Genomic DNA, 15,472 nt, shown 5'->3' with positions numbered 1-15,472 from the left:
TCTGCGAAAAATAAATAAAGCTTCTACGAGTATATTTGAATTATTAGTACTTCATCATTTGTGTGTTCAACATGTATCTTTGTTCTTCTTTATGTTATTTATATTTATTTTATCTTCTTGAAGGATTTTATATATAGCTAGCAAGTATTACATAACGTGAATGACATTATTTCGTCTTTCAAGTGCCAAGAAGCTTCTCTCGCAGTCGGGTTGACTTCCTACCGACGATGTTTTTTTTACACAATCTTGTTGCTCTGATATAACGATGCGCTCACACTGACACTAAGTTGTAAATAAGTAAACAACATTTTATTCCATGTTTTATAAACCAAAATCTTTACTAAAATTTATTTTCGTAATCAAGCCGTATTTTGATATTTTACATCGTCTCTTATGTTATAACTACTCATTTAATCCTCTGTCCATTCTACTTTACCTTTTAGCTCAAAATACAGTTTGTGAATACTAAAAATATAACAACGTGCTTTTATGAACATTATTTTAACGAGCGGGCCGTCCCGCCTTCGCTCGGGTAAATATATATATATGTATATATACGAACCATAATAAATTATACACCTGAGCCTTCCTCTTGAATCACTATATCTATTTAAGAAACCAGCATCAAAATCCGTCACGTACTTAGTTTTAAAGATCTAAACATATAGGCACAGTCAACGGGAAGCCACTTTGTTTTATACTATGTAGTGATTATATTAAACCTCAACAGACAATAGACATTCGAGTGTGGACTTAAAAAATAGAAATTCAGGAACACTTCCGGATATTAAATAAACACAACAAAAAGGTAATAAACGTAGTAATCCATTTATAAACTCGAGCACTCCCGAGTAATCACCCCATAACATCCACTCGACGAGACAATGCTGTCTTCGGCGGCAATTGTTTTAATACAATGCTATTCAATATTTCGTAGAACAGGATTTCAACCGCTCATTCATCGGAAAAAGACTCCATTGTCGGTGTAACGCGACCTTAACATCTTCCGTCTCGCTCGCTCCCATTCACGTCCTCGAGAACCATGAATGAACCGCTTCTTATGAATGGACAGCCGCTATCGTACTATATATACTTGGTTGCAGCTCGTAGATATAGCTAAGTCTATCGGTTATATATTTGTTGGTAATGCTATATGTGTATTGTGTATGTTGCGGCCGTGGCACGTGGTTATATTATTCTGTGTACAGTTGCAATGTGTTTTATTACGTGTTATTAATTTATGAAAACAATATGCTATTTATGTAAATATTCATTCTTGTATGAGAATATGGGTGACTGTTTGATCAGATGAAGAACGAAAGTTTTTGTTGTTGCTTTTCTCTGTATAAACGATTTGTTTACAAATTAATTCAAAAATATATCACGTAATCTCATAAAGATTTTTCATTAGCGTGTAAAATCCAATATGTACTTTAAACGGATGAATTTAGTATCTGTATAGGCGGTTAAAACATTTTACGCTAAGTTCAAAATAAACAATAAAATATCGTCACTTTTTTTTTATTACAACAAAAAATTCCTTCCACTGTCATTTGTGTAGGCAGGGATTCATTAACTTCGATATCACGACATTGAGCAGCTTGAAGTTCTCTTCTTATTTCTGGTGTAATGGTAAGATGAGATTGCTTGCGAAGCAACTCCAAAAGAGCATCTCTTTGTTGTGTTGATATCTGCTTTGTAACGCTGTACAAAAGTAAAAGAGCCTGATGCCAATGTACCGGTAGTGAGCGAGAACCCATTTGAAATCTTAAACCATGAAATAAACAACATCTACAGCCCTATATGGCAGTGCATATTTCTTATCAAAAAGTATTCTTAAAAATATAGAATTTGCTCCTGTATAGTCCATTTCAGCAATTTTTAACAAAGCATCAAGAAAATTTTGTGTCGAAAACGGTCTGAACAATAAATTTATAGAAATATAATTATTAAATATATATTAGTAGTTCTCATCTTCAACAAAAAACGCAATAAACAGATTATGAACAACTTTTATTTTAATACCAAACATAAATAAAAATGCAAAAGTTATTTCATCATTCACGTGTCTCCAATTTTAGTCTATATCGGTAAATAAATATGACTAAAATAGCGAAATTCATGGCTTACATTAAGTTAGGCTTTGTTCGCAAAATGACAACCCCATTCATCGGCAGATCGCGTGCCATACAATAAAATGTGTGTCAGCACTGGAAATAGACGGGGTCGCCTGTGACGTCAGCGGGCGATACACGAGTGACAACGATGAATATTTTCGATACCATAATAATTTATGGAATACATAGAATAATCGAGCCTTTTCAGCCTTGTCATCCGGTTGGTTTTACTTGAGTTTCTTCCGTTTGTAAATTAAAGAGAGATTTTATTTCTACATATAATGAGGACCATAAAATGTTTAAAAGCTCTTAGTCCAACTTCCAAATTAAATAAAAAATAATATAAAAAATATTTTAAAAGAGTTTGGTTTTAAATTGTTTTTATTCAATTTTCGTTGACTGTGGACTTGACTGTGGAGATATTCTGGATTTAAATACCTAACTATTAAACTCGTCTATATTTTCTGCTACTTCTTTCTGGCTCTCATTTAATCTACAGACAAACATATCCAGGATTGGATATAATATACGTATTTAGGTCTATAATTATCCGTTTCTGATGGCTTCGCGTGCTATTAAATATTTACGATTCTACGATATGATTAAACTACACAGTTTATTTTAGGCGGAAAGTGATTCCATGTATTAGATATTGTTGTTCTTTTGTCACATGAATAAAGATAAGGAAAATGTTGATAACATTGGGACATATTATAGCTTTAAAATTTTTTTGAGAAAAGCCACTTTTGTTTGCATAAAACACTTTACAACTTTTAGATTTTGTTGTCTACTTGGACATTTTAATTTCTCGTCTACCTAGACCTAGTATATTCAACAGAACGCGTGCATGTCGTATGAGGCGACTAAGAGACACAGCCTAAACAGCTGATAGGCAACAATAGCATTCCCAAAGAGGGTTGACTTCAGACAGGCGGCCGGTTGTAAAATTAAAACCGAATCTTCAAAATTGTAAGGTTTCCTTTTTCCGGGCTTCGCGGCTTCACAACCTCGTACGAAACCAGAAACAGAAAACTAGATTTTCCTCTTCAAAGACAAATATTATAAATTTAACCTAAGAATGTAACCAGCTGTACTAAATCCATATCTCCTATTCCACGCCTGGTTTTCTATATGCAAATGGTTTTCCGACTTGCACCATTTTGTTAAGCCGAGTATAGACTGGGGGAATTCCACTTTTGATACTTTATTGATACCGAAGTCACGTAAAGGATCTTCCAGCTTGAGGGCCCAATAACAAGGGCCATAAAGTAGATAAGAAAAGCTCTAGAGTGCTGTATTGTCTGATAGTGCATACAACGCCTTAGTAGGGTTACCATCTTAATCATTATTTAAAAGCGAGGTTGCTACAATGCTGAATATTTAGCTCTTGATCCATTTAAATCCAATATTAAAAAACTACAATCCTATGTGCACAAACATATCCCACAAAATTGCACAGTGGTTTCAAAAACTTGTACTAGTCTCATTTGGAATAGAAAATATTCCAGATTTTCTGTAATACTAAGCATAGTTCATATTCATAACCGTGAACTTTGTAAATAAAATGGGTCCGGCCATTTGGCAGTCATTCTAACTAAGCCCTTGGCTAAGTCGCTCACACATTAGACAATTTTTTTGCAAGACAATAATCATTGTAAATATAATTTATTACGTGTAAACGAATACGTATATACGAATGAACAGCCGAATCGGAAAAAAAATTGACAATCGATTTCTTTAAATAAGTTAATAACGATAAGAATATAGGATTTTCCTCAATTTTATAAGTTCGGATGACATGGTTACCCTACCCACTTGAAATTCGAGTGGTCAGCATTTTTTGCACCCTGAAGGTGTAAAAGAGAAGACATGATTGGCACGCGCACTCGAAATCTTTTGTTGTTCAATACAACATTGTTCTCGACAGAGTAGTGAGAAATCCGGTTACCCTCTTGGGATTTTTTTCTTCAGATTATGTCGATATGATTACTTTTCTCAAATACGCTGAATGGAGTTCGTGACTACATATAATTAATTTAAAAGAATTCCTTTGAAGTTTACTGTCAATACATGTTCCATTCAGGCCTGTGAGATAATTCTTTATTTATGACTCAAAAAATATAAGTAGGTACATTTATGAAAGCCGAGTGATAGAATGACATGAATAATAAAAAATATTTATTACAAACTACTTGATCGTATTCCAAATTTTATTTTCAATTTCCAAAAATTAACTATAAAACTATTAAACTTAACTATATGTTTGGGATATCGAAATTGTGAACTTTTGTTATAATTTATTATTTAGAACTATTTTGTTTTAAAAATCGATGAACTAAGTGGGTCGAACTCGAAAAAATGATTTGCTGGGTCGAATATTTATCCATGTATCTCTCTACCACCTGAATGTTTCTGGTTTCTTCTGCCGCCATAAAGCATCGAAGCCCAGAGTCCGCTTTCCTACTGTTTGACATTGTTTCACTATAAAGTCGCGTGCCTCAAACAATTCAAACTTCCAAAGTTCCAACGACTTGAATTCAGGAACAATGCAATAAAGTTTATAACAACCTCTATAACGTTTGTTCTTACTCAGTATCAGATCGTGATGCTAATGACAGGAAGTTTAATTGGGGTTTACACGAATTAGGTTAAAATTAAGTTTTAGTTAAAGCTAGCTGAATTTTTCAACGCTCTAAATGTTGAATCCAAACCATACATTATCCCGCACTGTTCAAAGAACTAAATCAATTCAACTGAAACCTCTAAATTCAAGAAATAAATCATGTTTGCTGCTGAATTTGAGCCTTCATGATAAAAATCTCGGTGCAGCCATATAATTACATTGAAAAGTAGATTTTTAAATTATTGTTTTAGGAAGTAATATGTCGCAATTTTTATTCAGTTTGAAATACGAGTGTACAAATATTTTGTATAATCTTCAATCAACAAAATCGAAAATCAGAGCTGCCTGTTCAATTAACAATAGTTAAGTTACATATTATTTCGATTTATTTCTTGAATTTAGAGGTTTCAGATAGACATCAAAAAGGTTAGCTTTGGATTAAACTTTTATTACAATGTTTAGTTCGACACTCCCTTGTCCATTTTTTATTTTTCGAATAAATATTATCCATTTAATATTACACTAAATTAACCACCCACGTCGAGCTCGTGACGTCTTACTCCAACTGGGCTTTTATCTCCAATCAAACTGTTTGTGGAACTCCGTTATTGCAATAACTCCACTGACATCTATTTATATAGTTCCTAGATGTATACTCGACCATGCATAACTTAAAGTATACCATAATTGTATGGAGGATCCACGTAACTGTATCTCAACGAGATGTAGACATAACTAACTAAATAATTTAAGTTCGTAATTAAAATATTTGGGAGTCCATTGCACAGGCAGGGACAAATTCGATCGATCGATGCGTTCAATGAAACTTTTTTGAATGAGATTTTATGCGCAGAAAATCAATTAAATGTAATTCCGTTGCGTTAGAATTGGCTCCCAGAACTCTTGTTAAGTCAGTCGCTAGTTGTGTACTTTCTGCGCCATCAGCAGTACACATTTAGCATGTTATATTACGCTAGAAAGTCTATCCAGCATATATTCATACATGTCAGTGAAAATTTGTACTGAATGAAACTTACACGTGTCGCCAAAGGTGAAAGCAATTTCAGCTGATTAAGGATAATGAATCGAATAAACAAAAATTTACTCGTTATTTCGAAAAAACTGTACAAGTGTAAGGCTATAATAGTAAGCTATTTTATTTTATCTTTTGAACGTTTGAGTTTCAGTATGAGTCGCCGCCCTAGACTGGGAAAACACGATATCGTCCTGAGGATGTCGTACGTGACGACTAAGGGACAGGCTATTTGGCCTAGGCAGCTGGTAAGCAACAATAGCATTCATATTGATGTCAGGCAGGGGGCCGGTTGTAAAATCATAACCGAATGTTCTTAAGCTTTATGGCGTCACAGCCTCAAGCAACCGGGATCGTGCGGAGATAAGAGAGAGAGGGACATTTAAGCAGTATCTATTTGAAAAATAAAAAAAAATCCTATTATTTTGCAGGAATTAAAAATAGTAAATTATTCCTTACTTACTGACATAAAGTAAGAAGTATGTCGTTGGAAGAAACATTTTTTTGTTTCGATCATTATCTCCGCTGATCATTGTCTGCCACCAGGTGCCACAATATGATAACTCATTATAGTTCTTAAATAAGAATTTCTATGAAACCTCAAAATTTAAAATTAAAATTAATCAATAATCATGATTATAGATTTGAATTCAAAAAGATGTTTAGCATTAAATTTACGAACGAAAACTTTAAACCTTTATTAGAATGATTCTAAAAAATCTAGATGTTTACGAATAAAGTCTCATTCAGTCAATAAAGTAGTCATGTGTAAGTACCATGTGGGTGCTGTCTGCATATTCGATTGCACTTGTTGACTCCAGAATGATCGTAAAAGGCGATTCAGGTCTCAAATTAAAGTAAACCTCCCTGACCTAAGCATTTGCGAAGCGTGCGATGTGGCAACGTTGTTATGTAACCAATTACCACCTACCTGTAGGGTAGTGGGTTCGATTCCTGCCCACTCGAAGCCCACTGTTTCCTCTGGCGTATAAGGACGGCTAAGTAAATTAGTGTCAAAAATAAAGCTTGCCGCTGAATATAAACAAACAGGTGTGCATTAAAATGGAATCTGAATTAATCTACACTTCGCTACGGATGAACTATAAAGTGTGTTTGTTTGTCCTTTTTTCACGTCAAATCGAAGCATTGGGTTGAGGTTATTTTTTGTGTGGTGATACCACTAAACTAACTTGGAAAGCTACAGAGTGACATAGGCTCCTTATTGTTGCGGGTGGAGTGAGCTATGTAGTACAAAATAAAATCAATACCCTTTTTTTCCACATTTAACGACGTTCATGGCGTGTTGGTCACCACGAGACCGGTCGCCATCCGGAGTTTGTGGGTTCAAATCCAAGCGCGGGCAAATATTGGTCACAGATATTTGTCTGCAGTTCTGGACGTGTTGCGTGGAGGAAACAATTTCTACCCACCACAGCACCGTTGTTTATATTTTAGGACCACAGTCACTTCAAACTAATGCTATACTAACATATTAAAAACCAAATTCCTTTGCCGCGTCTGTCTGCCTATTCGTGATAAACGCAAAAACTACTGCACTGATTTTCATGCGGTTGTCACCAAATAGTATAATTCCTGAGAAAGGTTTAGGTATGTGTATAATATATTATGATTTTACCTGAGCGAAGCCGGGGCGGGCCGCTAGTATACAATATGCGCCGGCGCATAACGCAGCCATTACTGTCCGCCTGCTGTTTAATTGAGAAACCACTCAATTATCTATATTACCTATATTACTTTATACGCCTGTAAATAATTTTATTGACGTTTATCACCTATATAGTATAATACAAAGTCGCTCTCTGCGTCTGTCTATTTCTAAGTGTTCTTCTTTTAAACCGCGCAACGGATTTTGATTCAGTTTTCAATGTCATTTAGATAATTCTCGAAGTTATACATACATACAAGTTTATACATAACATAAATAATCCTAGTGAAGTCGGGCCAGCTCTCTAGTCATATACACTACTAGCGGCCCGTCCCGGCTGCGCTCGGATAATACCATAATAAAAAAGTTATCTATGTTACTCGTCTGTGTCTGTGCCAAATTTTATAAAAATTGGTCCAGTGGTTTTTGAGTTTATTCATTATGGATTCAGTATGGATTTATGCTTGTATGAGAACGGTGACAGGTGTGGCACAGGATATAACTTTTAGCGGGATGCAGAAGCCCTGTCCTAAATTATTTTCACAACGTCGACGCATTCCGTATTTGCTACTGTTTTTTAATTTAAAAATTCATAATCCTCACTAATATTATAAATGCAAAAGTTTTGTTACCTCTTCATGCTTTACCTACTCAACCAATCTTATTGAAAATTTGCATACACGTAGTTTGAAGTACCTTTCATCCTGGAAAAATAAATGTAGCCGTGGGAAATTCACGCGGGCGAAGCCGCGGGCAAAATCTACAAGAAGATTTCGATACCTTTACAGGGATTGAAATTATTCTCTCTTGTCTCTGCATTTTAAATATGTCTATTGGAAAAAAATAAAGCTATGGATGGATGGATAATCTCTGCTTTCTAAAATGTCCAACCGACTGGATGCTTCGTAATATAATTCCAGAAGTGTCGCGGATCCAGATCTTTCAAACGGAAAGTCTCGCTGTTATTACCACGCGTCCACATCCGATCGGTTCAATTTGTTGTGTTATTAGTTATGTGACGGGATGCCCAGCAGGAAGGCGGCAAATATGTCGCCGACGGCGTCGGTAATGGCGATCGTTTACTGAGAGACTGAGATAATGAATGTCATACTAGAATTTCATTTTTATACAAGCTATTGTGTCAGAAAAATCTTGTTACGTCTAACGCGTGACAAAAAATCCGTGCAGTAAATTTTTAAAGTTCCCTCGTTCAGAACCGATCCTATGTACATGAATACCATCTAACAAGCGGAAGAATGTGAAATCGAACTTAGAAAATGTTGATTACAGACAGACGGGACAGTTGAAACTTTAATTTAATAATAAACTTGACTTTCTTGTACAATTAAGGGCAGAAAAGTAACTCACCACCTAACTGACACTGATAGGTGACATTTTAATCAGTGTTAGTTAAAGTTAGTTGGTATTTGGCCCTACAGTCGGGGCTACAATCAATTGAAACAAATGAAACATAACCTAGTGTAGGTTATGTTAAGTAAGTTCTTCCTCCGTGATCCTAAACATACGGGTAACGACTTAATAAATAAACCATACCTACCTAAAATCTACTTTGAAATTAATAAAATAGGACATCGAAACTTCTTAGCTTGGTCGACTTTATAGAAAGCGAAGTCAGCATAAATAAAATTAATTAATTTACATTATTTTCGAATATATACTTCATCCACGAACTATTCAGATAAAAATAGCAACTTAGGCAGTTCATCTTAGACTAGAACGAGTAGGTGTACAAGTAAAATACATCTAGGTCACCTTTTACGTAAGGTGACTTATGAAATTGCCTAGAATCTGCAATTACCAAGCTATGCTCACTGCTCATCCATTCAATCAAGATAACAACCCTATTGAAATGACAAGAATGACCTGCTTTTCAATGTATTCGCGGTAATTTCGAAAAGTCTGACACTCCGTACGAATCGTCAGGTTTTTTTAATTCGCTTTTACTAATTTGATAGTAAATACTGCATGTTCATTGTATTGTAATCATTGTTCATCTTGCTTGTGAATTGTTTTTGCCACAATATAGATTTTTTAAGTACTTTCAATATTTAATTAATTTAATATTTGCTTTGTTTGACGGCAAACGCATTATTAGGAATCGAACGCATCGAAAACATAATAAGTACAGTACTTCTATATTATTTATATATTAATAATATACTTTTTACTTGTATCTATTATTATCAAAATTAAATTATAACTTGTTGTGATTTGACCCCCCCTACCGTAGGGGGAGGGAATGTACTTCTGATAAAAGAAAAAATAGTCTTAGTTGACCACTTGCAGCCTCCTTGCAGTAAGCATCACTGATATAAGCATCATGTCTCATTTGGGAAGTGGTGTTTGAAATTTATGTGTTTTCCTTCTTTATTTTATTTATTTATTTACCTTACTCTTACAAGTCATTTTCAATTGCATTTACAATTTGCGATCATTTCAAAAGTGACAAATGGAAGGAAAACGGTCGTTGTAAAATGTAGTTCCGTCCTTTCGGGCCATTTCCTTCTCCAAACGGTGGGAATCTCAGCTCGCTCGGACAAATTTACATGAGTATTACTTTCATCAACATGGATTTTAAGACCAGTGCTTCCGGATTTCCCTGATGAGTCCAACAAATTGGGAAATATGCGAATTCTCATATCAATGTAATGTAATTTAGTTTTAATTCTATTTATTTAGTTTTATTTTTATAGTTAAAATGTAAATTCTAATGAAAATGTGCTATCAAATTTTAATGTGATGTGAAATGTTCAATTCAAAAAGTTCGTGGTGTTTTTTTTATTATTTTCATTAACATTTAGCATTTTGTTGTGTTCTTTATGAATTATAATTAATAAATAAAATAAAATTTTAAAAATGTGAGACTACAAAGATGTTTCTGACTTCTTGCCGATAAACTCGTGAAATATGATTGGAATCGCAATTAAGGTTTATCGAGTCCTAGCAAGGAAGCATTTGTAGATAAGTACAGATCTCGTCCACAGATCGAGGTGATAGGAGGCTGGACATCCGGCGCGGGAGCTCTCTTACCCATATAATATATAGCTAGAAAAACCCAATAATGTCGAAGGCGTCAATCTGTCGCCGCCATAACGGAAACAAATAACTTGTACTGGCTTTTTCCTTTTTTATAAGACATTAGCGGCCCAGCCTGGCTTCGCTCGGGTAAAACATAATAATTTATACACCTAAACCTTCCTCAGGAATCACATTATCTATTTTAAAAAAAACCCACATCAAAATCCGTTTTAAAGATCTAAACATAAATACATAGGACAGACAGAGGGAAGCGAATTTATTTTATGTATGTATATATACATATTTATCACTGTTTTGATTGCAGCTGGTTTGAGTTTTGTGTCTTTTTTTTTTCTAGAAATAAATAGAACATTAACAATAATTGTTTATCTGTACTTGTGTTTAAAATACCGATTGAACCAATTACATATACGGAGACGGATGTCCTAAGATACCTCGCAAACCCCGTTAGACGCGGAAAGATGCCTAGTATGTATGTACTACCAGTGAATACATATATTTTCAGCTTTTTCTATTAAGTAATGTGTCAAGCCTCATTGCTCATTCATGCTCCGTTGTGACGACGGAACAAGTTATAGCTCTATTGTTTTCTATAGGTTTTGACAATGACGTACGTCGAAACTTCATCGCTCGTCGCAACTCTTTCCCTGTTACTTCCTCGCCATAGAGCATCGGAGACAAAGATCCACTTTTCTACTTTTTCTCCTGCTCGTCTCACAGTCTTTGGCATCCTAAATAGTTATAAAACCATTGGCACGCATATCATCATTGGCATTACGTCTTGGGTATGGTAGTCGTCGCGTCGCAATGCCACTATGTGATTTGGCTGCGTCTCAAATCACTGCGAAAAGATTCGCGCACTAAGTATGACTTAACTAGTGTCCCTCGATGGTCTAGTCAAAAAGATAAACAGTGACAAATCAGGTATTTCATATATGGATTAAAATGTATAACTTTTTAACCGAGACTTGATAAGTTTTTATTATCCGTCTTTGGCGGCACCAGGAGCGCAACCGCGAAACTGGTTATAGAAAAACAATGAAACAGCCGTCACCGAAACTATCCACGCCACACAAAAATAACTTTCTCAAACTCGTTACAAACCGGCGGCCATTCATTAAATGTAATTATTATTTTGTGAATGAAACCGCAGGAAATGTACTCGGCGCGGCGAATTGCGAGGTCTTTGCTTACATCAGATCACACTGACTTTGTTGCTGTGTAAATGTAAAGACGGGTTCACATTGAAGCTACCATCTTGCCAATAGATTTCAGGAATGGCAGGACCATTCCTATATATACTCGGGCTGACTTTATTACCGGTTCTGATGAATCCATTGACGTAGCTCTGAAAATATTTAGTATCCAATAGTGTATAATCCAATAGAATAATGTTTTAGAAAATATGAATGGATTCTATAAAATTTAACGTTTACTGGCGACATAATTCGTGTTAAATATTGAAACACTGTCACTAAGATGTTGCGTGGCAGAGCATAATTTATTAAAGTAAAAATATTGTTATAGTTCCTAGACGAAGTTCGAGTGAAACTAGAGTTTATATTGCAAAACTTAGTTACCCCGAAAAATTCGTTTGACAGTTTAATTGACGACATCAAATTTTACCGCGAATATTTTTGTGTCAGACACTGTGCACTAAGCCTAACATTCCTCCGCGACCACTATAACCAAAATCGTCTGTTTTTATCGGTAACCTCAAATACTCGTCTAAATTTCGAGCAGATTGTTCAGGCAATTATCAAAATGTGCGTTTCCCGTTACCAAATGATATCTTTTTTCGTTAACATTCTTAGTGCGTTGAAAGTTCAAATATTGGTGGTACAAAAAGGCCCCTTATTTATTCGATAAATACGAGCTAGTTTTTTAGTTGGTCCCGCGCCGTGCCTGCGGACCGGATACACGGCCGTGACCGGAAACCCCCCTTTCATCTCAAAATGACCGCATCGAATCTGTAAGAAGCAAAGAATTTTTCTACGCGGCTGGCCACTGGATATTTGTCAAACTCCCGGTGACTCGATGACATCACATCACGAAGCGAACTTTTTGTCATTTCTTTGGCTTCAGATATCATGATCGCGGATACGGCGGTCTGGGTAAAAACGCGAATTTTATTTGGCAACTTCCATGCACAATATTATAGTATACATTTTGCGACGCGCGATTCTTGTTTTCTTATAATTTCCAAAAAATCTTAATCAATCCAGGCATTGATTTACTTTATTTCATGCGCATAACTCAAAACATGTAATGCCCTGGAATACTCCTCCATATCTTCCCGTGGATGTCGTACTAAGCGATTAAGGAACACATAACTAAAAGGCAACATTATCATTCTCAAAGACGGGTGACATTAGTCAAGCGACAGTTGTAAAATTACAGCTGAATCTTAAACATCGTCACTACACCGAATGAAACTGGGAAGATTAGAGAAAGAGAAGCCAACAACTCAAGGATTTTTCTTTTGTTTTAGGCAAGCTGTACGCTTCGCTGGGTCGCCGCGGCGGCAGAGTAATAGCCAGCGACTTGCAAAGCGGATCTGCGTCGTTCAGGGTGCGGGCGCTCTTACCAGTCGCCGAGAGCTTCAAGTTCGCTCTGGAGCTGAGGACGCACACGTCCGGCTTAGCTGCGCCTCAGCTGCTCTTCAGCCATTGGGAGGTAAGAGAATATATCGAAACCGCGCCACTGGCCACGAGAGAACTACGGTCGGTGACAGCAGCAAATTCATTTCTAATTCTTTATTCATTCAATTCGATATACATCACTCTCTCATCATCTGAGCGGTTTCCCGGTTTCTTCCCAGCCATTGAGCATCGGATCATAATAAGGAATACCTGATAAGTAAAGAAAGAAAAATCGTGTGTATATTCCAGTACATTTATACTTTTTGCTATTTGTAAGTTTTATATAGATACGATGTTATGTTGTGTACCTACATAAATCAATAAATATGAAGATAAACAAAATAAAATTTACATCTGCTGACGAGTAGACATAAAACTACACATCTGTAGATTTGCCTGTCTACGCTCTTGTCAACTAAACTTTTTTTTATCAAAATATTTAATTATATTTTTGTTCTATTAATATATATGTACAGTCGACCGCCCGTCAAATTAATCTGCTTGGCTCTGTATGCGGTGATAATAGCGGTGAATTTGCAATGAATATGGGTTGCATCAAGTGCTGTTTACTGTATCTAAGTACCTAAGTGTTATATTTTGTTTCTTGAGCTCTGCATAACTTAAGTTATCTTAATTGAAGAAAGCTGTTTTTTTAATGGTTAGCTGGGAGAGAATGCTTTTAGCACACAGATATAATATTCAATGTAATTTTCTAATATGTGTGTTTTAACACCACATAAGCCATTTGTTTACGAATATGTTTTACTTGGATCAATATAGTTAATTACACTACTATATTATATTAAGCAGCAAAATAAGGATCTTATACTTTTATATTTCAGGTAATAGACATAGATCCGTTTTGGCGACCGCGAACTGAAGAGGAGTACCTCCATTGGGGGGAGAAGTGGGACGGGGTGAACAGAGCCAAGGCTTACATGGACGCCGTAAGGGCGAGAAAGGGATTGGCCACCGACAAGAAGCTTGTGGAGCATGCTGAGAAACAGAGAACGTTGTCTAGAAAGAAATAATATTCTGTGACGAGATGTGGAATTGTTAAGTGGAGAATTATGAATTAGTTTTTTACAGATTCCGGGTAGTTTCGGGCCGCGAAAAACCAAAATATTTTCTTACTCTGTGGTTGTTATCTGATAATTTTCGATATTTATATATAAATTTAAATATAATCTGTATGCCTAAGTAAACTGAATGCGTACGCACGCAGCAATTTTATTATTGTATGAGACGTGGCTGCAAATGTGCGTTGGCACCTTTATACTTCTGATAAAGGACTAATATTTTATCAGTGAAATTACGTGTTTCATAATTAGCAACATATTTTAAAATGACTATTATTTTAATATGGTACCTACCTACTATTTGTAGGTATTGTCTTTGTATCATTATATGTCGACTTAAAAGTAAATGTGGCCAAATTCAGTAAATACATATATATTTTTAAATATATAAACTAATCTGGATAAGTGCGCAGTAGCCGCGATCCATGTCTGCTTTCGATCTTTTTCTAACCAGTCATGTTAGAACATAACTGGAACATAATTTCATGACAAAATGTATTTTTCCAAAAGTTATCCCTAGTACCTAATAGTGTACGCTAGGTTCTTGATCTTTTAGTACTTAGTGCTCAATGAGTGGCGCAGTGGTAAAGTTCTTGCCACTGAACCGAGAGGTCCCGGGTTCGATCCCCGGTCGGGTCATGATGGAAAATGATCTTTTCTGATTGGCCCGGGTCTTGGATGTTTATCTATATATTTGTTATAAAATATAATATTGTTGAGTTAATGTTTCATAACACAAGTCTCGAACTTACTTTGGGGCTAACTCAATCTGTGTGCTTTGCCTAATATATTTATTTATAATTTATTAATACCGTTTAATTATAATGCATTAGTTGCATTTATTGTAAATCTGATGCAAGTATGTGGAAATTCAAAATTCGTATTTGGTAATATTTAGAAATAATTTTGTATGCTTATCCTATGTAACCTACCTAAGTTTAATTCTGAAAGATATCATACCAAGAGCACTGTCCCGGATAGACAGGGGCGCGGGTGGTTCAATTTCCGCTCGATTCCAGAATTTTTTCATCTCATTATTATTTTCAGAAATAAGTTAAAAAGCATGTGTGACTTGTATAACAAATCCATTTAGGTGTCATACCATTTTACAGACAGTTGAACATACTGTATTAAATTGTATTAGTAATTCATTTTACCAATATTCTTATTATTTCTTACTCAGATGGCTCAATCAAATATTGTTATTTATTCGAAATAAAAATATTAACGATACCAAACCGTTTTTTGTGTC

The 15,472-nt window shown here is 35.3% G+C and overlaps 1 protein-coding gene across 1 annotated transcript in view; it reads left to right on the top strand.

The window, feature by feature from the left end:
* Positions 1-15,458, top strand: part of LOC128676057 (uncharacterized protein) — a 118,183-nt gene extending 102,725 nt beyond the window's left edge. Inside the window, exons 10-11 of the mRNA XM_053755991.1 lie at positions 12,991-13,175; positions 13,984-15,458. Of these exons, the coding sequence (XP_053611966.1) occupies positions 12,991-13,175; positions 13,984-14,172 (374 nt within the window). The 3' untranslated portion in view covers positions 14,173-15,458. The remainder of the gene's footprint in view (positions 1-12,990; positions 13,176-13,983) is intronic.
* Positions 15,459-15,472: the final 14 nt, after the last annotated feature.

Source organism: Plodia interpunctella, chromosome 15 (assembly GCF_027563975.2).
Source record: "Plodia interpunctella isolate USDA-ARS_2022_Savannah chromosome 15, ilPloInte3.2, whole genome shotgun sequence".
NCBI lineage: Eukaryota > Metazoa > Arthropoda > Insecta > Lepidoptera > Pyralidae > Plodia > Plodia interpunctella.
The sequence above is the reverse complement of the archived record's forward strand: the minus strand, read 5'-3'. Positions and strand labels throughout refer to the sequence as shown.